At 59.7% G+C, this 24,697-nt stretch overlaps 3 protein-coding genes across 6 annotated transcripts; 2 read left to right on the plus strand and 1 right to left on the minus strand.

Annotated features, from left to right (window-relative positions):
• The first annotated feature begins 74 nt into the window (after positions 1-74).
• On the plus strand, positions 75-5,051 carry BORCS8 (BLOC-1 related complex subunit 8). Of its 4 annotated transcripts, none has more exons than XM_041471091.1 (6): positions 75-116; positions 251-357; positions 1,174-1,286; positions 2,388-2,452; positions 3,334-3,401; positions 4,437-4,585. In XM_041471091.1, exons 2-6 carry the CDS (start codon positions 331-333, stop codon positions 4,515-4,517), a joined length of 354 nt encoding a protein of 117 aa, XP_041327025.1. In that variant the 5' UTR covers positions 75-116; positions 251-330; the 3' UTR covers positions 4,518-4,585. The 4 variants fall into 4 exon arrangements, with proteins under 4 accessions (XP_041327025.1, XP_041327026.1, XP_041327024.1 ...); XM_041471090.1 differs by lacking the exon at positions 75-116 and adding an exon at positions 4,661-5,051 and having other exon boundaries at positions 250-367; positions 3,294-3,401; positions 4,437-4,528; XM_041471092.1 differs by lacking the exon at positions 75-116 and having other exon boundaries at positions 211-357.
• Positions 5,052-5,676: 625 nt separating this feature from the next.
• Positions 5,677-10,320, minus strand: TMEM221 (transmembrane protein 221). Its single transcript, XM_041471097.1, has 3 exons — positions 9,834-10,320; positions 7,317-7,402; positions 5,677-6,644 (listed from the first exon to the last, which is right to left on the minus strand). Exons 1-3 carry the CDS (start codon positions 10,127-10,129, stop codon positions 5,905-5,907), a joined length of 1,122 nt encoding a protein of 373 aa, XP_041327031.1. The 5' UTR covers positions 10,130-10,320; the 3' UTR covers positions 5,677-5,904.
• Positions 10,321-13,003: 2,683 nt separating this feature from the next.
• MEF2B (myocyte enhancer factor 2B) lies at positions 13,004-24,085 on the plus strand. Its single transcript, XM_041471099.1, has 10 exons — positions 13,004-13,185; positions 19,175-19,254; positions 19,367-19,570; positions 19,642-19,773; positions 20,315-20,630; positions 20,716-20,844; positions 21,926-22,071; positions 22,238-22,349; positions 22,435-22,522; positions 23,062-24,085. Exons 2-10 carry the CDS (start codon positions 19,201-19,203, stop codon positions 23,384-23,386), a joined length of 1,506 nt encoding a protein of 501 aa, XP_041327033.1. The 5' UTR covers positions 13,004-13,185; positions 19,175-19,200; the 3' UTR covers positions 23,387-24,085.
• Positions 24,086-24,697: the final 612 nt, after the last annotated feature.

The following is a 24,697-nucleotide window of genomic DNA, read 5'->3' on the forward strand; positions in this document are numbered from 1 at the left end:
CTTCCCTTCCCTTCCCTTCCCTTCCCTTCCCTTCCCTTCCCTTCCCTTCCCTTGAGGGGGGGCAAAGGCTGCGACACCCCCAGACTCCTCTCAGGGAAGCACGGCCAAACCGGGAGGTACCGAGTGTCCCCGCGGGTGACAAACCGGGAGGCACCGAGTGTCCCCGCGGGTGACAACGGGGACTTGGTGGCGGGGGGGGGTGACACCGATTTGGGGGGCAGCGCTAAGCGGAACGTTGTTCCCTTGGCAGCGTTTCCAGCCGGGGCTGTTTTCTCTGCCCGGGGCGGTTTCGGGGGCGCGCCGGCGGAAGCGGAAGTGGCGGCGGGCGGGATGGAGGAACCGGAGATGCAGCTGAAGGTGAAGAAAGGTGGGACCGGGAAAGGCGGGACCGGGAATGGCAAAGGCGGGACCGGGAGTCGCGGGGATGGGCTGGGAGAGGCTCCGCAGCGGCGGTTTGGCCGCTGGAGTGTTGTGGTTTGATTGCCGGCCTTTATCTCCCGGGCTGCTGTTGTGAAGAGCCCCCGGGTGTCCCTTGGAGATTTTTGTGTGGGTTTCTGTGGGGATATTGGCGAGGTTTTGTGTGGGTTTCTGTGGGGATATTGCCGAGGTTTTCTGTGGAATTCTGTGGGGATATTGCCGAGGTTTTGTGTGGGTTTCCATGGAGGTATTTCTATGGATTTCTGTGGAGATGTTTCTGTGAATATTCCATGGATTTCTCTGGACTTACTTCTGAGGTTTTCTGTGGAGCTATTTTCGTTTACTTCCATGGATTTCTATGGAGAGATTTACATGAATTTCCATGGATTTGTGTGGATTTCTATAGAGACGTTTCCATGGATGTCCATGGACTTCTACAGAGATATTTCTGTGGATGTGTTTCCATGGATTTCTATGGAGAGACTTCCATGGATTTCCCTGGATTTCCAGAGATATTTCCATGGATTTCTGTGGATTTCCACAGAGATATTTCCATGGACTTCTATAGAGATATTTCTATGGATTTCTATGGATGTGTTTCCATGGATTTCCCTGGATTTCCACGGAGATATTTCCATGGATTTCTCTGGATTTCCGTGGATTTCTACTGAGCTCTGTCTCTGGACTAGCCCAGCTCCCCCCGTATCCCGGTTCCCCGCTGATTCCCGGTCAGTCCCGGTTTCCCCGTCGGTGCAGTGGCGGACAAGTTCACGGAGAGCCTGTACGTGCTGGCCAACGAGCCCTCGGTGGCGCTGTTCCGGCTGCAGGAGCACGTGCGCCGCTCCCTGCCCGAGCTGGCCCAGCACAAGGTGCGCGATCCCGGCAATCCCGGGAATCCCGGGAGCCCGGGGGCGATCCCAGCACGGCCCTGCCCCCCCGCCCCAACCCGGCACCGCTGCTCTGGGAATGGCAGCCCGTGCCTGCCCCAACATTCCCACGGGAATTCCCTTTTCTGGGTTTAAATCCGTTCCACGGGTCCTGGGATTCCCATCCCAAATCCAATTTCTGTGCCCTGGGATTCCCATCCCAAATCCATTCTTTGGGCCCTGCAATTCCATCCCAAATCCATTCCCTGGGCCCTGAAATTCCCATCCCAAATGCAATCTCTGAGTCCTGGAATTCCATCCAAAATCCATTCTTTGGGTCCTGGGATTCCATCCCAAATCCATTCCCTGGGTGCTGGAGTCCCAAATCCATTCCCTGTCCCCTGGAATTCCCATCCCAAATCCAATCTCTGAGTCCTGGAATTCCCATCCCAAATCCATTCCCTGGGTCCTGGGATTCCCATCCCAAATCCAATTTTTGGGTCCTGGAACTCCATCCCAAATCCATTCCCTGTCCCCCCGGAATTCCCATCCCAAGTCCATTCCCTGGTCCTGTCCCTCCACCCCTCATCCCAAATCCCTTTCCAGCTCTCCTGGAGCCCCTTTAGGCTCTGGGAGCAGCTCCAAGGTTTCTCTGGAGCCTTCCCTTCTCCCACTTTCCTTGGACATCCCAGGGATCCAGGGGCAGCCTCAGTTGCTTTGGTAATTCCAGCCAGGAATTCCTGCACAAATCCCACCCAGATTCCCCTTTTCCAGTTTAAATCCCTTCCCTGTGCCCTGGAATTCCCATCCCAAATCCATTCCCTGTGCCCTGGAATTCCATCCCAAATCCCAAATCCATTCCCTGGTCCTGTCCCTCCATCCCTCATCCCAAATCCTCTCCAGCTCCTTTGGAACTCCTTGCACCTCTGGAAGCAGCTCCAAGTTTTCCTTGGATCCTTCCCTGCTTGGACATCCCAGGGATCCAGGGGCAGCCCCAGCTTCCCTGGGAATCCCATCCCATCCCATTCCACCAGGAATTCCCTCCCAAATTCCCCATTCCCAGTTTAGATCCTGCCTGATCCATGTTTTTTTTTCCCCTCACAGTCGGACATGCAGAGCTGGGAGGAGCAGAGCCAGGGAGCCATTTACACCGTGGAGTATGCCTGCAGGTATGGAATTCCTGGAATTCTGCCTGGAAATCCCTGCAGGATCCAGGGAATGAGCATGGCAGGAGCTGGGATTTGGGATTTTCGCTTTGAGAGGGAAATTCCTGAAATTCTGGGCTGGAAAATCCAGGGAATGAGTTGGGATTTGGGATGAGCTTTGAACACTTTGAGGGTAAAATTCCTGGAATTCTGGGCTGGAAAACCCAGGGAATGAGTTGGGATTTGGGATTAGCTTTGAACACTTTGAAGGTGAAATTCCTGGAATTCCAGGCTGGAAAACCCAGCAGGATCCAGGGGATGGATTGGGAAGAGCTGGGATTTGGGATTTCCACTTTGAAAGGGAAATTCCTGAAATTCTGGGCTGGAAAATCCAGGGAATGAGGATGGGAGGAGCTGGGATTTGGGATTTCCACACTGAGAGGGAAATTCCTGGAAATCTGGGTGGAAAGATCCAGGAAATTAATTGGGATTTTCATTTTGAGGGTTAGATTCCTGGAATTCCAGGCTGGAAAATCCAGGGAATGAGTTGGGATTTGGAATTTCCACTTTGAGAGGGAAATTCCTGGAATTCTGAGCTGGAAAACCCAGCAGGATCCAGGGATTGGGATTTGGGAACTCCTAGCAGGAATTTCAGGATTTTCCAGCCTGGAAAACCCAGCAGGATCCAGGGAATGAGTTAGGATTTGGGAACTCCTAGCAGGAATTTCAGGATTTTCTGCAAGTTTTCCCCCAGTGGAAAACTCCTCAAACCTGAATTTTCCTGGGATTAGAGGGGGAACGAGCAGAATTTGGGAATCCCAGCTCCGCCTCCTCCCCGCTTTTCCCGCTTTTCCCGCTTTTCCAGTGCCATCAAGAACATGACTGACAGCAGTGTTTACTTCAAGAGCATCGACAGCCTGCTCAGGCACTCCATAGCCATGAAGGAGCAGCTCAACGCCGCCCAGGGCCGCAGGTACCCCCAGAATTCCGGGAAAAAACCCAGGATTATCCAGGACAGCATTCCCTGCTTTTCCCCCATTCCCTGAGAGAAAAAAGTGATGTTTGTAATGCAAAAAGCGGGAATATATTGAATTTTTGGGAGATTTTTGGGGAGATTTTTGGGGAGATCTGAAGAATTTGGAGGTTAGGGATGGAAGGATTGGGAGGAGGTGCCCCAAAAATCCTGGGAAGAGAATTCCAGGATTATCCAGGACAGCATTCCCTGCTTTTCCCCCATTCCCTGAGGGAAAAGAGTGTCGTTTGCTAAGGGAAAAGTGGGAATATATTGAATTTTTGAGAGATTTTTGGGGAGATCCAAAGAATTTGGAGTTTAGGGATGGAAGGATTGGGAAGAAGTACCCCCAAAATCCTGGGAAGAGAATTCCAGGATTATCCAGGACAGCATTCCCTGCTTTTCCCCCATTCCCTGAGGGAAAAGAGTGTCGTTTGCTAAGGGAAAAATGAGAATAAATTGAATTTTTGGGGAGATTTTTGGGAAGATTCAAAGAATTTGGAGTTTAGGGATGGAAGGATTGGGGAGAGGTACCCCCAAAATCCTGGGAAAAAACTCCAGGATTATCCAGGACAGCATTCCCTGCTTTTCCCACGTTCTCTGGGGGAAAGCAGTACTGTTTGCCATGGGAAAAATGAGAATAAATGGAATTTCAGGGAGATTTTGCCATTTTAAAAATTTTTGAGGGATTTTTTAGGATTTGTTTTAAATTTTGGAGGATTGGTTTTTTTTTATTTTTTGGGGGATTTTTTTTTTATTTTGGGGGGATTTTTTGTGGGGGGAGTTTTGGGGGTTTTTTTTCTTTTTTTTTTTTTGAGGGATTTTTGGGATTTATTTTGATTTTGGGGGCGATTTTTTGGCCTTTTTCAGCCTGCACAAGTGGCTGTGCCACCCCAACAACAACCCCTTACCCAGCAGAGGGAATTTTTTAAGGAAACCCCAAATTTCCCACATTTTCAAGCTGCTAAATTTAACTTTTCCTTTTTCTTTCCACAGCACCATCACCCCCCAACCCAAGAATCCTCCAGGCACTTCCTGATTTTTCATCCTGAATTTCCCAACCTTGGGAAAAATTGAAAAAACCACAGGTAGAGAAGCCCTTGAATTCCCAGGAAAGCAACAAAAAAAAGCTGGAAAATCCCAAATCCTGATTTTTGGGAACTTTTTTCCATGAAAAAACGGGGTGGGTTTGGGTTTATCCTCCCCATTTTTTTTTCCAGGCTTTTTTTTTTCCCAAAAAAAAAAACCCAAATGAGGTTTTGCTTTGGGAATTTGGTGTAAAAAGCTGGAATGTGAGCACATTCTCCAGGCTCTTGTTGGGGAGGAATTCTCCATGGAGAAACTTTTCCAGCTGCTGCCAAGGAATTGCTGGGTTTGGTTTTAATGAGGACGAGAATAAAAAGGAAAAGAAAAAATACAAAAATGCCCCAAAAAAACAACAAGAAAATTCCTTTTAAAGGTTTTCAGCTTTTCTCCTGTTGTGGGAGCTTGGAGCTCCTTTTTTATCCTGAGGTTTCTAAAGGCATGGAGCAAAAAAATGTGGAATTTTAGGCTTTCAAAGGAGAAAAAATTCCTTAAAATCCTACCAAAATAATAAAAAAAAAAGATTTTTTTTTTGGTTTTGGAGGTGACTGGAAGGGAGCAGAGCTTTGGTGTGGATCCTTCCTGGATTTTCCAGGGATTCAGGGAATGGCTGAATTCAAATTCCAGGGGAATTGCTCTGGGGGTAGCACGTGGAATTTGGGATAGTAGCAGTGATACCCCAAACCTCCTTTTTCCCACCCCAAATCTGCTTTTTCCCGCCCCAAATCTCCTTTTTCCCGCCCCAAATCTCCTTTTTCCCACCCCAAATCTCCTTTTTCCCACCCTAAATCTCCTTTTTCCTACCCCAAACCCACCTTAAGCCACCCCAAATCTTCTTTTTCCCATCCCAAATCTGTTCCTGGTCACCCCAAACCCCCTTCCTGCCACCCCAAAGTTGATTTTTTCCACCTCAAACTTGATTTTTTTCCACCCCAAAGTTGATTTTCCCCCACCCCAAATTTGATTTCCCCCACCCCAAAGTTGATTTCCCCCACCCCAAAGTTGATTTTTTTCCACCCCAAAGTTGATTTCCCCCACCCCAAAGTTGATTTTTTCCCCCCCAAAGTTGATTTCCCCTAACCCCCCCCCCATCTGTGCCGGTGCTGAGGATGAGGATGGAGCAGGGAGGAAGGAGAAAGGAAATCAGCCGGGATCTGCTGGAAAAGGCCGGAATTCTGCTGGTGAAAATCCCAATTTCTGCTCCCCATCCCCATTTCCCACAGCTGGGATGGATTTGGGTTCTCCAAGCAGGCAGCACTGGGATTTTGGAGGAATTTTTCCACAAAAAAAAAACAAAACCCAAAACTGTGAAAAACCAGCAACAACTCCTCCTCCAGAGCTGCAAATCCCAGGAAACTCCGGGGAAAATCCCGAATTTCCCTCACACCAGCGTGGAGTCCTTGGTGGCTTTGTGGGACGTCACATTCCTCATCCCCCTGGCGATGACATTCCAAGGTTTTCCCTGCTCCTGGAGCAGCCCCGAATCCAGGAGTGTCCTGTGAGTGCGGGACCAGTCCTGGGATGGGGGTTCCCTGGGGAATTCCTTGCTCCTGGAGAATTCCTGATAGAATTCTTTGCTCCTGGACCAGGCCTGGGATTCCCTGTGGAATTCCTTGCTCCTGGACAATTCCTGATAGAATTTGCTCCTGGACCAATCCTGGGATTCCCTGGGGAATTCCTTGTTCCTGGACAATTCCTGCTGGGATTCTTTGCTCCTGGACCAGTCCTGGGATTCCCTGTGGAATTCCTTGCTCCTGGACAATTCCCACTGGGATTCCCTGTGGAATTCTTTGCTCCTGGAGCTCAGGTTGCTGCTGGAAGCCGAGCCCGGCTGGGATTTGCCCTCCAGGAAAGGTGGGAAGGAGAATTCCCGGTGGATTTCGGGGCGGGGCAGAGCAGGAGCCGCGTTCCTGAGGTCGCTGCTGTCGCCGGGCTGGGCGGAGTCGTTCTCGTACAGGGCTTGGGAAGGCTCCGAGCCTTGGGAAATTTGGGAAATGTGGGAAGCACGGAGCAGCACGTGGAGCAGGGAGATGAGCAGGACGAGAATTCCAGAGGTGAGGATGCAGGCGCTGGCAATTCCAGCCTCCAGCTCGAACAGCAGCAGCATGAAAAGGGCCAGAGCTGCAGGGGGAGCAGAGCACAGGGCACCCTGAGGGGTGGAAAGGGATGGCTTTGGAAAATCCTGGAATGGTTGAGGCTGGAAAAGGGCTCAGGGAGAGCTCAGGAGACCCTGGGAAAGAGCTCAGGAGCCTGGAGTAAAAAGGGATGGATTCCCGAATTCTTGGAATGGTTGAGGCTGGAGAAGAGCTCCAAGTCCAAGCTGTGGCCGAGCCCCTCTGGGTCACCCACTGCCCACCCAGGGACCCCTGGGACACCTCCAGGGATGGGGACCCCAAACCTCCCTGGGCACTTCCAAGGCCTGGCTGCCCTTTCCAGGAGGAAATTCCTGCTGCTGTCCCACCTGGAGCTCCCTGGGGCTGTCCCCTCCTGTCCTGGCTGTCCCCTCCTGCTGGGGACTTGTGGGGATTGGGAATGTCCCCCTGATCCTGCTTTTCTCCAGGCTGGGCCCCTTCCCAGCCCCCTCAGGAATTCTCCAGCCCCCTCAGGAATTCTCCAGCTCCATTCCCATCTCTGGACCCCTCCAGCCCCTACAAAATTCCAGCCTGGGCCTCTGGAATGGGATTTTCACATTGTGGGAAGGAGTTGGTGGTGCCATTTGTGAACCAAAGCAGAAACCAGCGCAGGGCTGGGCTGGGAGCACTGGGAATACTGGGAATACTGGGGGACACTTGCCTGTGAGGTAGAGGCAGAGCCCGCAGCAGAAGAGGCCGATGGCCACGTGCCGGACGCTCCGGCTGTCCAGGAGGAACCAGTCTGCCCTGGAAAAGGGGGAAAAGAGGGAAAAGAACCTCTGGAAGGGCTCCTGGCAGGGAAAACAGCTCTGGGCAGGCTCCAGTCCTGATCTGAGCCCAGGAAAAGTCTCAGGGATGAGGAACACAGAACTGATTCTGGTCCTGATATGAGCTCAGGAAAAAAATCTGGAGTGAGGAATTCAGAACTGATCCTGGTCTGAGCCCAGGAAAAATCTGGAGTGAGGAATTCAGAACTGATCCTGGTCTGAGCCCAGGAAAAATCTGGAGTGAGGAGCTCAGAACTGATCCTGGTCTGAGCCCAGGAAAAATCTGGAGTGAGGAATTCAGGACTGATCCTGTGCTGAGCTCAGGAAAAATCTCAGGGATGAGGAACTCGGAACTGATCGTGATCTGAGCCCAGGAAAAATCTGGAGTGAGGAACCCCAAATTGAGCCTGATCCTGATCTGAGCCCAGGGAAAAAATCTGGGGTGAGGATCTAAACTGATCCTGGTCCTGGTCCTGATCTGAGCCCAGGAAATTTCTGGAGTGAGGAACTCAGGACTGCTCCTGGTCCTGATCTGAGCCCAGGAAAAGTCTGGAGGGAAGAACTCAGAACTGATCCTGATCGGAGCCCAGGAAATTTCTGGGGCTGAGGAACCCCTGGCCCTGATCTGACCAGGAAATCCCTGGAGTGAGGAGCCCAGGACTGCTCCTGGCCCTGATCTGAGCCCAGGAAAAGTCTCAGGGATGAGGAACACAGAACTGATTCTGGTCCTGATATGAGCTCAGGCAGGAAAAGTCTGGGGCTGAAGAACCCCTGGCCCTGATCTGAGCCCAGGAAATCCCTGGAGTGAGGAGCCCAGGACTGCTCCTGGCCCTGATCTGAGCCCAGGAAAAGTCTGGAGCCAGCACAGCTCGGGGACATCACCGCCACCTCCTGGCCATGGCCCAAATCCCGCTTTTCCTCCCCGCTCTGCGCGGAGTGCTCCGACTGCAGCTGGGGAAACTGAGGCACGGGGGAGGGATCTGCTGGAGATTCCCTGGGAAAGGAATCCTCGCAGCGGGGAGAGGCGCAGAAATCCTCCTGAAATTCAAATTATTTGGGAAGAGCCTCCCCGCGCTTTGCTCTGGGAGTTTTTGGGAATGCAATTTTTCACCTGTGACCACACAATTCCCAAATTTCAACTTCACAGCTCCCAAAAGGAGCATTTACAGCCCAAAATCCAGGCCGGGATCACAGGAAAATTCACAGCTCGTGGTGGGGGGGGAATTTTTTGTTGTTAATTTTCCAGCTCCCACAAAAAGCCGAGTTTGTTGTGGGAATTTTTTGTGTTTTTAGGGAAATATTTTCGCTCTCCTCCGTTAATGAAGCGTTGGAAGAGGCTGAGGAGGCGCTGCTGGAATTTCTCCAGCCCGGTGCTCCGTGCAGAGCCGGGACTGATTGGATTCTCTAATTAGGGACACAAAGTAGCCGTGGAAACGTCGTCATTCCCTTTCAGTGAGTTTTGACTGAAGTCACAGAGGTCCCAAAATTGCGTGAGCCACCCCACCAAGTCCAGTTGTCACCAAAATCCTTTAAAAATCAGATTATCCCCGAGCTGTTTTTTAGTTTTAACCCGGGTGAGGGGCCAGGAGCCCCCAGCCCGTTCCAGATCCATGGAAAAAAAAAAAAAAGGAATTTCTTTGGGGATAACTCTGCAGGTGTAAAAAGTGCTGGTAATGATTAAATCAACACATGGCTGGGGTTAATGACCCAGCCCTGGGGACATTTTGGTGGCCCGGGTGGTCACCCCAGCAGTGACAACCCCTGGGGGTTGAGGTGACTCCTGGAACTCCCCCCCAAAACACGCTGGGAATTTCAAATCATGGAAATTCAACCCCCTGCATTGTGCAGCCAGGTCTAAACTTGCTGGTCCCAATTTAAACTCCCTAGAGTCTCTAAAACTCAAATTAAAGAGCTCAGTTCCAGCCCTGGGCTTCACGGAGAGGAATTTGGTGCATTTTCCACCGATTGCTCCCCACAACCCCCGTTTGGAGGGGACCCAGCAAATCCTCACGGGGATTTTGGGGCACCAGAGGAGCTGGCACCCCGAACCCCTCATTCCCCGATCCTGCTGCATCCTCTGGCCCTTCCCTCCTGCCCGGCCCCTCCGAGCATCCCCAGACCCCTCCGAGCATCTCCCGGACCCCTCCGAGCATCCCCAGACCCCTCCGAGCATCCACATCCCCCGGACCCTCCAAGCATTCCCGGTCCCTCCAGCCCCGGTTCCCCTGGACCCCTCCGAGCATCCCCGCCTCTCCCGAGCCCCCCGGTCCCCTCGAGCCCCAGTCCCCACTTCTCCCGAGCCCCTCCAGCGCCGGTCCCCGCCTCTCTCGAGCCCCCCGGTCCCTCCAGCCCCGGTCCCCGCCTCTCCCGAGCACCCTGCCGCTCCAGCCCCGGTTCCCCGGTGCTCTCACCGCTCGGGCCCGGGCTGCCCCCGGCACAGCTCGGTGCTGCAGTAGCCGTGCAGGAGGCAGAGCAGGAGGCAGCTCACGTTGAGCACCAGGCAGAGCGCGGCCAGCACGGCCGATACCGGCAGCAGAGCGGCGGCCACCGGCTCCGGGAGCGCCCCGCGACCGCCACCGGCACCGGGAGCGGCCCGGCCCGACGGGAGCTGGAAGATGAGGCTGGAGGAGAGCAGGGCCATGGCAGCGGACAAGGTCCCGAAGAGCAGCAGCACCGTCAGGGCTCGCTGCGGGTACGCGGAGGGCATGGCGGGGCCGGTACCGGCGCCGGGAACCGGGGGAACCGAGGGTGCCGAAGGTGCGTGCGCTCCCCGACTCCTCGGTGCCGCCGCTGCGGGAGATCGGACGGGGAATGGGAACCGGGAACGGGCACCGGGCCGGGAGCGCCTCCGTTCCGCGGCGTCCACCGGGGCGGGCCCGTCCTGCCTCCGGTCCGGGACCCTCCCGGGCCGGCTCCGCCCCCGGTGGGGCCCCGGGAGCCTCCCGGGGGCGGAGGGAGGAGCGGGGGTGGGGACTGAGGACGGACGGACGGACGGACAGACGGCCACGGAGCCGCTTCCCGCATTCCCAGCGCTGCCGTTCCCTGGGAAAACCCCGGGATTGACCCCCCGGTGTGGGACGAGGGCACCGCGATCCCCGCATCCCCCGGGAGAGGCACCTTTGGCCTCCACCTGCGCCGGGACTGTCCCCTGCAGCCCCCGGGGAGCTCCCGAAACGTTCCCAGTCCCGGCAGGCTGAGAAAAGACCCCCGGGCCGGCCCCTGGGACCCCCGCGAGTTTCCCATGTGCTATGAATAGCCTGGGAAGCGGAATCCCAGCGCTCCCGTGGGATCGGCGCCTTCCCCTGGGGCTGGGGGAGGATTCAAACAGGATTAACCCCGGGAAATTCACTCCCAGGGTCGCCTGGCACCTTGGGAAAGGCCCCGCGCTTCCTGGCACAGGGACACGAGGGGACACGAGAGGACACATCGGGGTCCCGCTGGCACCGGGTGCCACCACGCAGCGTCCCGATCCCGGTGCCAGCAGCCGTGCCCAGGCCGGGCTGTGGAATCCGGACCGAGCCGATCCTTCTGTCTGCAGGAGGAGCAGTGCTGGCTGTCCCTGCTGTCCCTTGCTGTCCCTTTCTGTCCCTTGCTGATCCCACTGTCCCTGCCATCCCTTTCTGTCCTTGCTGTCCCTGCTGTCCCTTGCTGTCCCTTGCTGTCCCTTGCTGCCCCTGCCATCCCTTTCTGTCCTTGCTGGCCCTGCTATCCCTTTCTGTCCCTTGCAGTCCCTTTCTGTCCCTGCCATCCCTTTCTGTCCCTGCTGTCCCTGCTGTCGCTGCTGTCCCTTGCAGTCCCTTGCTGTCCCTGCCATTCCTTTCTGTCCCTGCTATCCCTTTCTGTCCCTTGCAGTCCCTTTCTGTCCCTGCTGTCCCTGCTGTCCCGGTTGTCCCTGCTGTCCCTTGCTGTCCCTTGCAGTCCCTTGCTGCCCCTGCCATCCCTTTCTGTCCTTGCTGTCCCTTGCTGTCCCTTGCAGTCCCTTGCTGTCCCTGCCATTCCTTTCTGTCCCTGCTATCCCTTTCTGTCCCTTGCAGTCCCTTTCTGTCCCTGCTGTCCCTGCTGTCCCGGTTGTCCCTGCTGTCCCTTGCTGTCCCTTGCTGTCCCTGCTGTCCCTCCCGTCCCGCGTGGGTGGTTCCCGCTGCCACCCTGGGCTCCGGCCGGAGGACCCGGGGCTATTTTGAAGTCCCGCCGTGTTGGCCTTGGCAGCAGCAGGAGTTTTTGGCTCCAGGCTCGTTTCCAGCATTTTTGGAAAGGGGGGGAGGGGGTGGGGGTGGCAGTCCCTGGGACTCGGCCCAAAGTCCCCAAACCAGCTCCTGGTGACGGCATCTCTGTCCCTTTGCCGTGTCCCGGGCAGGGACAGAGCTCAGCCGTGTCCTCTGCTGGTGTCCCTTGGGGTGCAGCTCTCATCCCAGGGCATCTGCACCCCAGGCTCCCCAAAATCCCGGGATTTTGGAGCAGGAAGAGCCTCAAGAGGGAGCTCAAAGCTTTGGAGCAGGGAAGGAGCAGCCGGGCACCCCCTGAGCCGGGGGGACTGCGAGGTCCCTGTCCCCAAAAACGGCTCTGCCTGGCACGGCTGGGAGTGGCCCTGACCCGGGCCAGACCCTGGGCAGTCCGAGGGGAGAGGGCAGGACAGGACAGGGATGTCCCCCATCCAAAAAGCCACCCCGAGTGTCCCCAAAGTGTCCCAGGGCTGGATGTGTCACCTCAGACTCTGCCGGCGCTTCTGTTCTCCCCCCAGCCGCTCCTCAGGATCAATTAATATTACTGGCGAGGCTAATTAACACTCTGCTAATTGCACTCTGTAAATCGCGAGCTTTAAAAGCAGCTCGGAGGAAGATGTCACGTCCTGAAAGCCTGAGAGCCTCATCCAGAAACTCCTCGTTTCTCCAGGTTTTCCTCCTGATCTCCCCTGGATTGGGAGTGGGGACAGGACCCCCAGGATGTCCAGGGGGCAAAAATGTCCCTGATGTGGGGCTGGGTGGGATCTGATTCCCTGATTTCCTTGAATTCCCTGATTTCCCTGATATTTCCTGATTCCCTTGATATTCCCCTGATATTCCCCTGATTCCCTGATTTCTGTGATTCCCTGAATTCCCTGAATTCCCTGATTCCCCTGATACTCCCTGATATTCCCTGATAGTCCTCTGATTCCCCTGATACTCCCTGAATTCCCTGATAGTCCTCTGATTCCCTGATAGTCCTCTGATTCCCTGATATCACCCTAATTTCCTTGATTCCCTGATATTCCCTGATATTCCCCTGAATTCCCTGAACTCCCTGATATTCCCTGATTCCCCTGATATTCCCTGAATTCCCTAATTCCCCTGAATTCCCTGATTCCCCTGATATTCTCTGATATTCCCTGAATTCCCTGATATTCCCTGAATTCCCCTTTTCCCACCTGCAGCGCCCCGAACCCCCGCCCCCGCCCCCTTCCCTTGCCCCGCCCCTCACCCACACGGGGGCGTGGCCATGCAAATAAACACCGGCCGCTAGCCAATGGCAGTCCAGCCCGGCTGCTGTATGCAAATCTTACGGCCGGGTGGGCGGGGCTATGCAAATGTCAGCGGCGCTGCTCGGCCAGGCGGCGGCAGCGCGCGCTCCGGGGACACGAACGGGACCGGCACCGACACCGACACCGGGACGGACACCGACACCGGGACCAGCACCGGCACCAGCACCGGGACCAGCACCGGGGCCTCCGCCGCCCCGCTGCGCTGCCGGGAGGGCGCGGAGCCGCCAGCAGGACGCGCCGCTGCCCAGGTGCGTGTCCCGCGGGGGGCACCGGGGGTCCCGCGCTCCGCTGTCACCGGCACCGAGCCGAGGGTTCGGTGACACACGACAGCACCGCTGTCTACCCCGTTTTTCCTCCCCAGCGGCTCCGTCCCCGTGCCGGCGGCCGCACCGTCGGGGCGCACGGGCAGCGGGAGCGGGGCCGGCCCGGGGAGGGGCCGGTGCGGCCGGGCCGGCGCCCGGCGGGCTGCTCTGGGCACGGCGGAGCCCCGGCCCCCGCCCCGCCGTCTCGGGATGGCGGGCTATAAAAAGCCTGTGGTTTGCGCCGAGCTCGGGGCGGTTATTTTTACTCGTGTCTGCGCAGGGAGGAACGCCCGGGTTTAACCCAAAAGTGCAGCCTGGGTGGCAGCCGCCCTGCCCCGGCCCCGCCGCCACCTCCCCGCCACCCCCGGGGCCACCGGCGCCTCTGGGGGCTGCGGCGGAGCTCAGGGCGCTGGGGGAAACTGAGGCACGGCACCGGCGGGCTGTTGGCTCGGTGTGGTTGTAGTGACAGCGGTAACGGCGAGCCTGGTCACCCCCGATGGCACTGTCACCTCGCTGGGGTGGCACAGCGGCCTGGCTGCTCCCGGCATGTGCTGGTGGCAGCCCGGTTATGGGACACGGCCACGGCTCCTGCCAGGGGCATCTCCAGGGTGCTGGCACCTCCGTGTGGCACCTCCAGAGTGTCCCAGTGCACCTGGGTCCCGCTGGCACCCGTGGAGAGCCAGGTGGATCCTCTGCCAAATCCTCCTGCCCAGCACAGCCACTGCCAGCGTGTCCCTGTCCCCATCCTCGGGCTTTTTTTACTCTTTTAATGAGAAAAACTCTCCCAGCGCTGCCAGCTCTGGAGTTTCCCAGGGAATGACTTGCTGTGGAAGCTCGGGATGGGCAGGAAAGCGGGGTTGGGCCCACGGGCTGTGCCCCAGGGGACCCCCACGGGCATCCCTGGGGGCACGGCTGGGGCAGGAGCGTGGGTGCCCATCCGGCCAGCCCGGCCCTGGCGCTGTGCCACGGCCCCGCTGCCAGCCGGACGCGTCACGGTGACGTCCGGGAGCTCTGGGGAAGGAGGGAGGTGCGTGCAGGCCTCAGGTCTGCTTTAAGGATCCCAAACCTTCCCAAGCCCAGGGCACCCACCACATCCCAAAAAAGCGGATTTGGGAAACTTTGGGAAACTTTGGGAGGCTTCGGTGAGAAGGGAGAGGGATCCTGCCAGCGGTGAGGGCGCTGCAAAGCCTGGCACGCTGCTGTGGGGGCACCCAGAAGCATTTGGGGGGAAATCAGGACAATTTAAACCCCTTGAATTTCATTCCGCTTCCCAAAAATCCCCGCAGGATTGTCAGGAGCAAACCAGGTGTGTGTGCCAAAGCAGCAGGGCCAGCCCTGAGTGTCCCAAACACAATTTGGGGACCACCCCCCAAATTAATCCCAGCCCAATCCCATGGCAATTGTGAGTTCCTCCCCCGGATTTGGCACCCTGGGCAGGAGAGGGGTCTCTGTGCCCGTCCATCCTCCCGAGGGCCGGGAGCTGCCTCGTTTTTGGGGCCTTTTCAATCCTTCCTCCTTCCTCACACTCATTTTGGAACCGAAAATCCTCCGCCCATCGGCACCGGGCCGTGGCAGCGCCCGGGACTTTCGCTCTGTGTCACCCCCGGGGTGACAGTGACGGTGACAGCGGGGCTGGAGGGTGGCAGTGTCCCCCAGAGCCCCAAAGCCTGAGGGGTTTTATGGGTGCTGGGTATTTGGGAAGCGGGGGATGGGGTTTGGGGAGTTCGTGGTGGTCCCAAAAACCCCTCAGAGCCGCATCCCCACCTTTGCCCTGTTTCCCAGCTGGCTCCTCCCAGCTCCCAGTCCCCACCCAGCGCGGCCAGCCCCGTGCTGGTTTGTACTGGTCACTTGTTTAAACAACCTATAAAAAGCAAGAGGCACAAACTCCGTGCTCAACTTTGACTTTTCCCTGTGCTGGGCTCGGGATGCTGCTCACACCAGCTCAGCCCTTCCCAGGGGATCCCCGGGATCCAAACCACGGGGCCAGGGCTGGACTTGTCCCTCTGGGCCCAGCCCTCTGTGTCTGGTGCTCCTAAAATCCCCATTTCAAACCCCATTTCAAACCCCCTTTTAAAATCCCCATGTCAAACCCCCATTTCAAACCCAATTTCCCATTTCAAACCCTCATTTCAAACCCCCTTTTCAAATCCTCATTTCAAACCCCCTTTTCAAAACCCCATTTCAAACCCCCATTTTAAATCCCCATATCAAACCCCCATTTTAAACCCCCCTTTTAAACCCTCATTTAAAATCCCCATTTCAAACCCTGATTTCAAACCTCATTTCAAACCCCATTTTAAATTCCCATTTCAAACCCCATTTCAACCCCCCATTTCAAACCTCTATTTTAAACCCTCATTTAAATCCCCATTTCAAACCCCCATTTAAAATCCCCTTTTCAAACCCTCATTTCAAACCCCATTTCAAACCCCCATTCCCATCCCTGTTGCCCTCCTGGTCCCATCATCATCCTCTCCCTCCTGTGGGATTTTTCTACTCCTGGCTCAGATTTTCCCCTCCTTTGGGATGGAAACTCTTTCTCCCTGCTGTAATTGTGTTTTTTCCTCCACCAAAACGCTTTTTGGGAGCTGCCAAATGCCACCAGCGGCTCTTTGAGCACCAATTCCCCCCCCAGTCCTTCCCAGTCACCCCCAGCTCTCAGATTTGCAGCAAAACCCCCATAATTTGGTAAAAAAACCCCTTTCCTGCTCTTTCTGCTCCCCATGGGAGGATGAATCCCTGGGGAGCTCCCAGACCCTGACTCGGGGGTGTTTTAGGGGAGCGCTCAGACCCTGGGGCAGCTTTTTCCTTTAATGCCCCACCTGCCTGGATTTTAGGGTAAATCCGGTGGATTTGGGATTTCTGGGACCGTCCAGGGGTGTGAAGGTGCTGGAGGCCCCGTTGTGGTGCTGGGGATCCCACAGTGGCTCACGGGAAAAACACGCGGCTCTCTCGGGGTTCGTTTGGTGTCAGCTCACTAATTAGGAGCTGGAATTAGGAATTTACACCCCTGGCACTGTGCAAATGCCCCCTAAAGGCACAGAGGGTGCGGGGGGTTGGTTATAAACCCGATCCCAGCACGGGGGGTCGGGGTGAGGCCGCTGGGGGTGCTGGGAATGGTTGGGATGAGGTGGGAGTGATCCCAATCCCGACCCCAATCCCAACCCTCATCCTGATCCCAACACCGTCCTCAATCCCAACCCTAATCCCGACCCCCCTCCCAACCCCAACCCCAATTCCAATCCCTATCCCTACCCCAACCCCAATCCCAACCACAATCCCAAACCCAACCCCAACCCTGATCGTGATCCCAATCCCAACCCCAATCCCAACCCCAATCCCAACTCCAACCCTGATCCCGATCCCAACCCCAATCCCAACCCCGACCCCGATCCCAACCCCAATCCCAACCCCAACCCTGATCCTGATCCCAATCCCAACCCCGACCCCAATCCCAATCCCAATCCCAGCCCAAATCCCAGTGCATGTGAGCACCCGTGAGAGGCAGCGGAGCCTGACGGGTGCCAGGAGCACTGGAGGGAAAAATCTCCAGGCTGGGAACTTTGGAATCTCCGGAGCACTGGGGTTTGTTGGGGTCCTGGTGCTCAGGGGACATCCCTGTGGTGGGGACAATGCCAGGAGGGGCTCTGGGATCCAGGAGCCCTCCCTGAGTGCAGGTTCCTCCCAGGAATCAGGTTCCACCCTGCCCTGGAGGTGCCACCTGGCTGCAGGTGACAATGCCTGTGATGCCCCTGATGGCTTTATCCCAATTAAAACCCAGAGGGAAAATCTGGACCCCCTGGAGCCCCTGCACCCCCTGGAGGGACAGGAATGTGGCTCTGCTTCCTCTGGACGCCCTCCCCCACCTTCCAGGACCTTCTCAGCATCATCCCATGGGTGTTTGCACCTGCCAGGGCCCCTTTGGAATCACCCTGTGGGTGCTGGAACCTTCCAGGTCCCCCTGGGCATCACCCCATGGGGCACTGAGGTACCACAGCATCCAAGGACCTGTGAGGGATTGTCCCCAAGCAAATCCTTGGAGTTATTTCATGTGCCTGCTGAGGTGGGAGACACAGCCATCCATCCATGGATCCATCCATCTGTCCAATCCATCATCCATCCATCCATCCACCATCCATCCAATCCATCCAGTCCTGTGTCCGTCCATCCATCCATCCATCCATCCATCCATCCATCCATCCATCCATCCAACCATCCATCATCCATCCATCCATCATCCATCATCCATCATCCATCCATCCATCCATCCATCCATCCATCCATCCATCCATCCTTCCATCCATCCATCATCCATCCATCCATCCATCCATCCTTCCATCCATCCATCATCCATCCATCCATCCATCCATCCTTCCATCCATCCATCATCCATCCATCCATCATCCATCCATCCATCCATCCATCCCTGTGTCCATCCCTCAATCCTCCCCCCAGGCCCGGCTGTGCAGGGACACGGGGGGGTCACAGCCGGGCCAGCACCCCCTGCCCCAAAGGTGCCAACCCCAAGGTCCAGCCCCAAACTGCCCCCCCAAAAGGACCCACGGGGACCTGGGGGTGTCCCTAGGGAGCTCCGCAGGTGTTGGAGCCGGGCGGAGCAAGGAGAACGCCCCAGGGATGGTGGGAACGGGAGAACCTCGCCTTTTCCACCAGGGAATTCTCGGCCCTTTCCGGCGGGGCCGGGGTGGTCTGGGCACCCCCTGGACCTCGGGGGGGCGGGCACGGGGGGGGTCGTGCGTGGGCCTGGGGACACAGGGTGGCAGCGGGGCCGTGGGAACGGCAGCGCAATTTCCTTCCATAAATTAAAATTAGTTTTGATCAGCTAAAAATAGCAGCGAGCACGATGGTAAAATGGCAACGTGCTCGAGAGGGGGAAGCGGGACACGCCGGGGGCATCAGGGGACCCAAAGGTCCCCAACTGCACCCCTGGCATCCGGCCTGGCATTGAGGGGGGGCTGCTGGCCGAGCTGGGGGTCCCAAAATTGTCCCCAACACGGAGCTGCCACCCCTCTGCTCCCCAGCCCCACTCCTGCCCCGTGGCTGTGGTTTGGAGACAGCAGGGACAGAGCCAGGCCGGGTCTGTCCCCACATCAGGGTGGGCACGAGGGATGCGTTGGGGACATCTCGGTGCCGCCCATGGTTCTGCCCCATTGGTGGCATTTGGGGATTTTGGGGTGGCTCTTGCTGTGGGGGTGGCAGAAGAGCAGGAATTGGGGGGGAGGTGACAGCAGGGGGGTGTCCCAGCGCTGTGCCAGGCTCGGGGGGTGCTGGCACCCCGCAGGCAGGGTGGCACGGGGGGTCACCAGCCCCGTGTCCCTGCTCTGAGCTGGCTCACGCGGCCGCAGGGCCGGGTGGGTGGTTTCGCTTTGCTGTCTCCTCGTGCAGCCACTTCCTGGCCTGCGGAGGTCAAATTTAGTCTGCTGGAGCTTAAAAAAAAAAAATTTGAAAAAAAGTCCCCAAATTTGAACCTAAAACCAACCCTCCTTTTGTTTGAGGGACCCTCCCCGCCGCCAGCCCGGCCCCCTTTGAAACGCCCTCCCCATCCCACGGAGCCACCGGGAGCAGCTTCGGGAGCAGCCTCGGAGCAAAGCCCGGGGTTTGGGGTGAGAACTCTGCTCCCAAAACCCCGCGGAAGCATTTGGGATCTCGGCTGACACAGAAAGGTGCTCGGGGAGTGATGGATTGGGGTGGCTGAGCAAGGCCAAGGGGATTTTCTCTCTTCTAACTCAGCAGAATTTCCCAATTTCCCCCCATTTTCCGCTTGGCCACCATCTTCACGGAAGAAGAAATGACCAAACTTCCTCCGAAAATCGATTTTTTTTCACAGCCAAACTTATTTTTGGCGGCGCTGGGGCAGACTCTGGCTGGGGACAGCCCCGAGGGCTGTGGGGCTCAGGCATTTCTCGCTCTCTTCCAGCCCCAAACCCAGCGGAGGAGGCGAAAATGGGCCGAAAAAAAATCCAGATCAGCCGGATTTTGGACCAGCGGAACCGGCAGGTAGGGGTGAGGTGGGATCAGGGAGGATGGGAGGCAAAACCACCTAGAGAGGAGCAATTTTGGGAGAACTGGGTGCCGTTTTTGGGGAGTTTCACCCCCGGTTCCCCCTCAGGTGACCTTCACCAAGCGGAAATTCGGGCTGATGAAGAAGGCGTACGAGCTGAGCGTGCTGTGCGACTGCGAGATCGCCCTGATCATCTTCAACAGCACCAACCGCCTGTTCCAGTACGCCAGCACCGACATGGACAAGGTGCTGCTCAAGTACACCGAGTACAGCGAGCCCCACGAGAGCCGCACCAACTCCGACATCCTCGAGGTAGCGGCCGGGGGCGGCCCCCGGGGCCCCGCGGTGGCCGCAGGGACCCGCTCATTGTCACCTCCCCGCAGACGCTGAAGCGCAAAGGGTTGGGGCTGGAGAGCCACGAGCTGGAGCTGGAGGAGGGGCCGGAGCCGCCCGGGGACAAGGGCAGGAGGATCGGGGAGGGCGTGGATCTGTCGCTGGCGCGGCCCAGGTTTTATGTGAGTTGCTGGTGGCATGTGGAGGGTCCCCAAGGGTCCTTGGGTTCTGGTTCATCTTGAAGGGTCCCCAGGGTCCCCAAGGGTCCGGTCCCCTCCCTGTCCTTGGGTTCTGATTCATCTTGTAGGGTCCCCAAGGGTCCTGTCCTTGGGTTCTGGTTCATCTTGAATGGCCCCCAGGGTCCCCAAGGGTCCTGTCCTTGGGTTCTGGTTCATCTTGAAGGGTCCCCAGGGTCCCCAAGGGTCCGGTCCCCTCCCTGTCCTTGGGTTCTGATTCGTCTTGAAGGGTCCCCAAGGGTCCTGTCCTTGGGTTCTGGTCTGTCCTGCAGGGCCCCAGGGTCCCCAAGGGTCCTGTCCCCTCCCAGTTCTTGGGTTCTGGTTCATCTTGAGGGTCCCCACGCCCTCCTTGACGCCTGGTTTGTCTTGAAGGGTCCCTGAGGTTCCCCAAGGGTACCGAGGGTTCCTGTCCCTGACCCCCGCGTGTCCCCAGAAGTCCCCAAGGGTCCCGAGGGTGGCTGTCCCTGACCCCCGCGTGTCCCCGCAGAGCCCGGTGCCGCTGCCCGAGGCCGCCTACGGCAGCTCGTCCCCGGCCACCGAGGGCTCCCTGGGCAGCGGCAGCAGCTCCCCGCAGGGCCAGGGCCGCTCTCCCGCCTTCAGAGCCGCGGCTCCAAAGCCACCGGGACGGTCCCCAGGGCCACTGCCCCCAGGTAGGCTCGGGGACACTACGGGGGGTGGGTACAGGGCAAGGGACCCTGCCGTGGGTGTTCTGTCCCCACCCTGGGCACCCTGTCACCACCACGGGCCCCTGTCCTTGCTATGGACACCCCATCACCGCCCTGGGCACCCCATCCCTGCCACGGGCACCCCATCCCCACCACGGGCACCCCATCAATGCCCTGGGCACCCCATCCCCACCACGGGCACCCCATCAATGCCCTGGGCACCCCATCCCCGCCACCACCGAGGGCTCCCTGGGCAGCGGCAGCAGCTCCCCGCAGGGCCAGGGCCGCTCTCCCGCCTTCAGAGCCGCGGCTCCAAAGCCACCGGGACGGTCCCCAGGGCCACTGCCCCCAGGTAGGCTCGGGGACACTACGGGGGGTGGGTACAGGGCAAGGGACCCTGCCGTGGGTGTTCTGTCCCCACCCTGGGCACCCTGTCACCACCACGGGCCCCTGTCCTTGCTATGGACACCCCATCACCGCCCTGGGCACCCCATCCCTGCCACGGGCACCCCATCCCCACCACGGGCACCCCATCCCTGCCACGGACGCCCCATCTCTGCCATGGACTCCCCGTCCCCACCATGGGTACCCCATTCCCTTCATGAGCACCCCACCATGGACACCCCATTCCCACCTTGGGCACCTCCTCCTGTCCATGGACACCCCATCTCCACCCCGGACACCCCATCCCCACCACGGACACCCCACCCCGGACACCCCATTCCCGACCTGGGCCCCCTGTCCCGGCCACGGCCACCCCGTCCCTTACCCGGGCGCCCCCCGCGCCCCGCGGGGATTTTCCCCGCCCGGCCCCGCATGCAAAGCTCCTCTCCCGGGGCCTTCCCGGGCGCGGGGCCGGGGCTGCGTGGGCAGCAGCGGGGCCGCAGCTGTGGAAACACCGGCCCGATCTCGCTCCAGCTGCTTCCTGTGCCCTGCCAGCGCCCTGCCCGCAGCTGTGCCCTCAGCCCGTGCCCACCGCTCCCTCCCGAGCGGCACCGCCCGGCACGGGGGGCTCATCCCCTGGGGATGACACAAAAACGCCACAAACCCCGGGGTTTGGGCAGAAAACCCCCCGGGGTGGGAGGTGGCACGGCATGGGGACAGGCAGCATCCCAAATCCTTGGTGGGGACAGTTTGGTGGCCTCAGGCGCGCTGGACATTCATCCCAGCCGGGTGTGGGTGCCCCCCCAGCAGGGGGTTTGCAGCCACTGTCCCCTGTTTGCGGCCCCAGAGCCACATCCAGCCGCTGCCTCGGCGTGTCACCTCCTGTCACAGCCCAGGTGGCCCCTGGAGGAAGTGGCTCTGCCGGAGCGCGGCACCGTGCAGGCACACACGGCCGCCCGCGGCTCCGGGGCCACCGCGGCCACCGCGGCCACCGCCACGGGGATCCCCCGAGGATCATCCGTGCGTCCTGCTGTCCCTCTGTCCCCCAGGGCTCAGCTACCCCCTGTTCCCTGCCGCCAGCCTGAGCCGCGCCCTGGCCACCAAGACGCCACCGCCGCTGTTCCTGGGGGCCGAGGGCCGGCGTGGCGAGTGCCAGGGCAGCGTGGCGAGCGGCCGGAGCGGTGCCAGCGCAGCGGTGAGTCAGCTGTCCCCAAGGCCACGCGGCTGTCCCCTCCCCAAATCCCGCTCCTCCCGTGCGCCCCTTCCTCCGCGGCCTTGCTGCGGGGCTCAGGGAGGGGTGGGGAGGGGTCCCCCGGGGGTTTGGGGCACAGAACCGATTGGGGTCCCCCCGTTTCCTGCAGCGGCCGCTGTACCCCGCCCTGCAGACGCTGAGCCCCGTGCTCAGCCCGGGCAGCTCCGGCCTCCCGAGCCACGGCCTCGCCGGCTTCCCCTTCCTCAGCCCGGCCCAGGCGGGTGAGTCGCGATCCCTCAGCCTCGGGACAGCGCTGTCCCCTCCTTTTGTCACCCTCCCCGCTCACTGTGTCCTCCCACTCCGCAGATTTTGGGGCTGGCGAGGTCCCGCCGCCCCCCGGATTCCTGCAGCCCCCCCCGGCGTGGCAGCACCCCCGGGACATGGCAGCGCTGGGGTAAGGATGGGGTGGCCCTGGCGTGGGGACTGGGCAGGGGACAGGGGGGAACAGGAGGGGACAGAGCAGGGGATGGGGTGGGGACAGAGTAGGACAGAGCAGGGAACAGTGGGGACAGGGCAGGGGACAAGGCAGGGGACAAGGCAGGACAAGGGGGACAGGGCAGGCGTGATATGGCAGCACTGGGGTAAGGACAGGGTGGCCCTGGGGCAGGGGATGGGGGGGACAAGGCGAGGGTGACCCCATTCTGCTGCACCCATGTGTGTCACTCCCAGTCACGGGCGCTGCTGGCACCGAGGAGCAGCCCCCCCCCCCACCAGGAGCCTCTTGGGGGTCCCCCCAAAGCACCCCCAGTTATTCCCAGCCGGGTTCCCCCATGGATTTTGTCCCCATGTTCCCCCCCCCCAGCAGCCACGTGGGCCCAACTGGGCCAGAACCAGTCCAGAACAAGAACTTGGGGAGGGGTCTCAACGCCTCTAGGGGTGACACCCGGCAGGTGACACGGGGACAGCCCCTCACCCTGTCCCCTCTCGCCGCAGGGCCAGCAGCCGGATCGTCCCCGCGGAGGAGCCAGCCGCTGTCCCCGGCGCGTCCCCGCAGCACCAGGCCATCAGCATCAAGTCGGAGCGGGTGTCGCCGGGGCTGGGCTGTCCCCCGGGCACCCCCCAGCCCCCCCTGGCCAGCCTGGCGTCCCTCAGCGAAGCCTCCCGAGCCCCCGGCGACCTCCAGCCCCGCGATGACTTCGCCAAGGGCTTCCCCCCGTACGCGCCGGGGCCGCCGCGGCCGCTGCCGGACGAGCAGAGGGTCCCTGTCCCCCCTGTCCCCACGCGGAGGGGACAGCCCGTGGACGTTTGGCAGAGATAGCGAGGCCGGCGGGGTGCGGGGAGGGGGAAAACCCCGCTCGGGGGAGCAGCTCCCCGCTCCTCCCCCGTCCCAGCCCCTCGGGAAGCCCCCCCCGTGCCCCCGGTGCCACCTGCAGGGTCACTGTCCCCATCCTTGAGACCCCCCCCTCCCCGGAGCCCCCAAATGCCACCAGGTCCCCTCCTTTCGGCTGCGCCCGCCGCCCCCCGCGCGGCCAGGAGCCCGGCGCTGTCGCGGTGTCCTGTGCGGTGGCGCTGGGCGCTGTCCCCTCCTGTCCCCGCGCCTGTCCCCGCGCCAGCAGCGTGTCCCCAGCCAGCGGGAGTGGCCGGGAAGTGCCACGCGGTGGCAGCAGGACTGAGAGCAGCGGCAGCGGCTCCAATTCCGGCCCAATCCCGCGGCCAGGGGGACAGGGGACAGGGGACAGGGGACAGTGCTGCCCCAGCCAGGGGCTCTTTTCTATTTATTATCCTCGCACCAATAAAGAGCTGGGGGGCTCGGGCTGTCTGCTGTGAGGTTTTTGGGCTCAGGTAGCCCGCTTTGGGGTGGCACGGCATTGATGTCCCCACGGGAGGGGTGGCACGTGCCCGGAACCCCTTGGTCTCAGCGTCGCTGTCCCCCCCCCTCCGTGTCCCCCAGGCTCAGAGCCACCTCTCAGGGGTCACTGAGCAGAGGGATGAGTGACAGCCGGGTCACCCCTGGTCTGGTCAGGTCGCTGGGGCTCAGCCGTGCTGCTCCCACCCCTCGGTGACCCCAAAAAAGCCTCTCGGGGGTCTCAGAGCACAGGGGAGAAGGAAAAACCCCTGAAAATCGGGATTTGGGGAGCAAGGCGGGGTTTATGGGGGTGTGGGTCAGGCCCAGCTGAGCTGAGCCTGTTTTAGCTCAGGGCTGGGCTGGCTTTGGGGGTTCTGCCGATTCTTGGGGTGGGGGAGCATCCCCTGCTGTTCTGGGTACGGCCACAGGCACGGCCACGCTGCTGGGGGGGACAAGGAGGGACAGCAGGGTCCTGCAGCGCCATCACCCCACGGGGACACTCTGGGGGGGTCCGGGCCCCCCCCAGCACCGCTTGGGCACCCCCAGGTCGGGATCAGGCGGGGTTGGGGGTCCCCCACACCCTCCAGCACCGAGCTGGGCCCCTTCCCTCGGCTGGGGGTGAGGGGGGGGATTATAGCCCCGAGATTAAAACCTGGGCCGGAGATTAATCCTGGGAAGAGTTTGCCCGGTTTAATAGAGCGCCATAAATACCAGGCGGGATTAGGGGGCTGTGCCGAGCCCCGGAGCCGGGCTGGGCCCAGGGCCACCCCCCCAAAGGGTGGC

The sequence above is a fragment of the Pyrgilauda ruficollis genome, unplaced genomic scaffold (genome assembly GCF_017590135.1).
Source record: "Pyrgilauda ruficollis isolate IOZ18807 unplaced genomic scaffold, ASM1759013v1 scaffold255, whole genome shotgun sequence".
Classification (NCBI taxonomy): Eukaryota; Metazoa; Chordata; class Aves; order Passeriformes; family Passeridae; genus Pyrgilauda; species Pyrgilauda ruficollis.

Coding starts and splice junctions, on each gene's coding strand:
- TMEM221 (XM_041471097.1), bottom strand. CDS start 10,129: ATGCCCTCCGCGTACCCGCAGCGAGCCCTGACGGTGCTGCTGCTCTTC. Junction 7,403..9,833: donor GGGCAGCCCGGGCCCGAGCG/GTGAGAGCACCG, acceptor CCCCTTTTCCAG/GGCAGACTGGTTCCTCCTGG. Junction 6,645..7,316: donor GCTCTGCCTCTACCTCACAG/GCAAGTGTCCCC, acceptor CTCCCCCTGCAG/CTCTGGCCCTTTTCATGCTG.
- BORCS8 (XM_041471090.1), top strand. CDS start 331: ATGGAGGAACCGGAGATGCAGCTGAAGGTGAAGAAAG. Junction 1,287..2,387: donor CCGAGCTGGCCCAGCACAAG/GTGCGCGATCCC, acceptor TTCCCCTCACAG/TCGGACATGCAGAGCTGGGA. Junction 2,453..3,293: donor ACCGTGGAGTATGCCTGCAG/GTATGGAATTCC, acceptor CCGCTTTTCCAG/TGCCATCAAGAACATGACTG.
- MEF2B (XM_041471099.1), top strand. CDS start 19,201: ATGGGCCGAAAAAAAATCCAGATCAGCCGGATTTTGGACCAGCGGAAC. Junction 19,255..19,366: donor TGGACCAGCGGAACCGGCAG/GTAGGGGTGAGG, acceptor GTTCCCCCTCAG/GTGACCTTCACCAAGCGGAA. Junction 20,631..20,715: donor GCACCCCATCCCTGCCACGG/GCACCCCATCCC, acceptor GCCCTGGGCACC/CCATCCCCGCCACCACCGAG.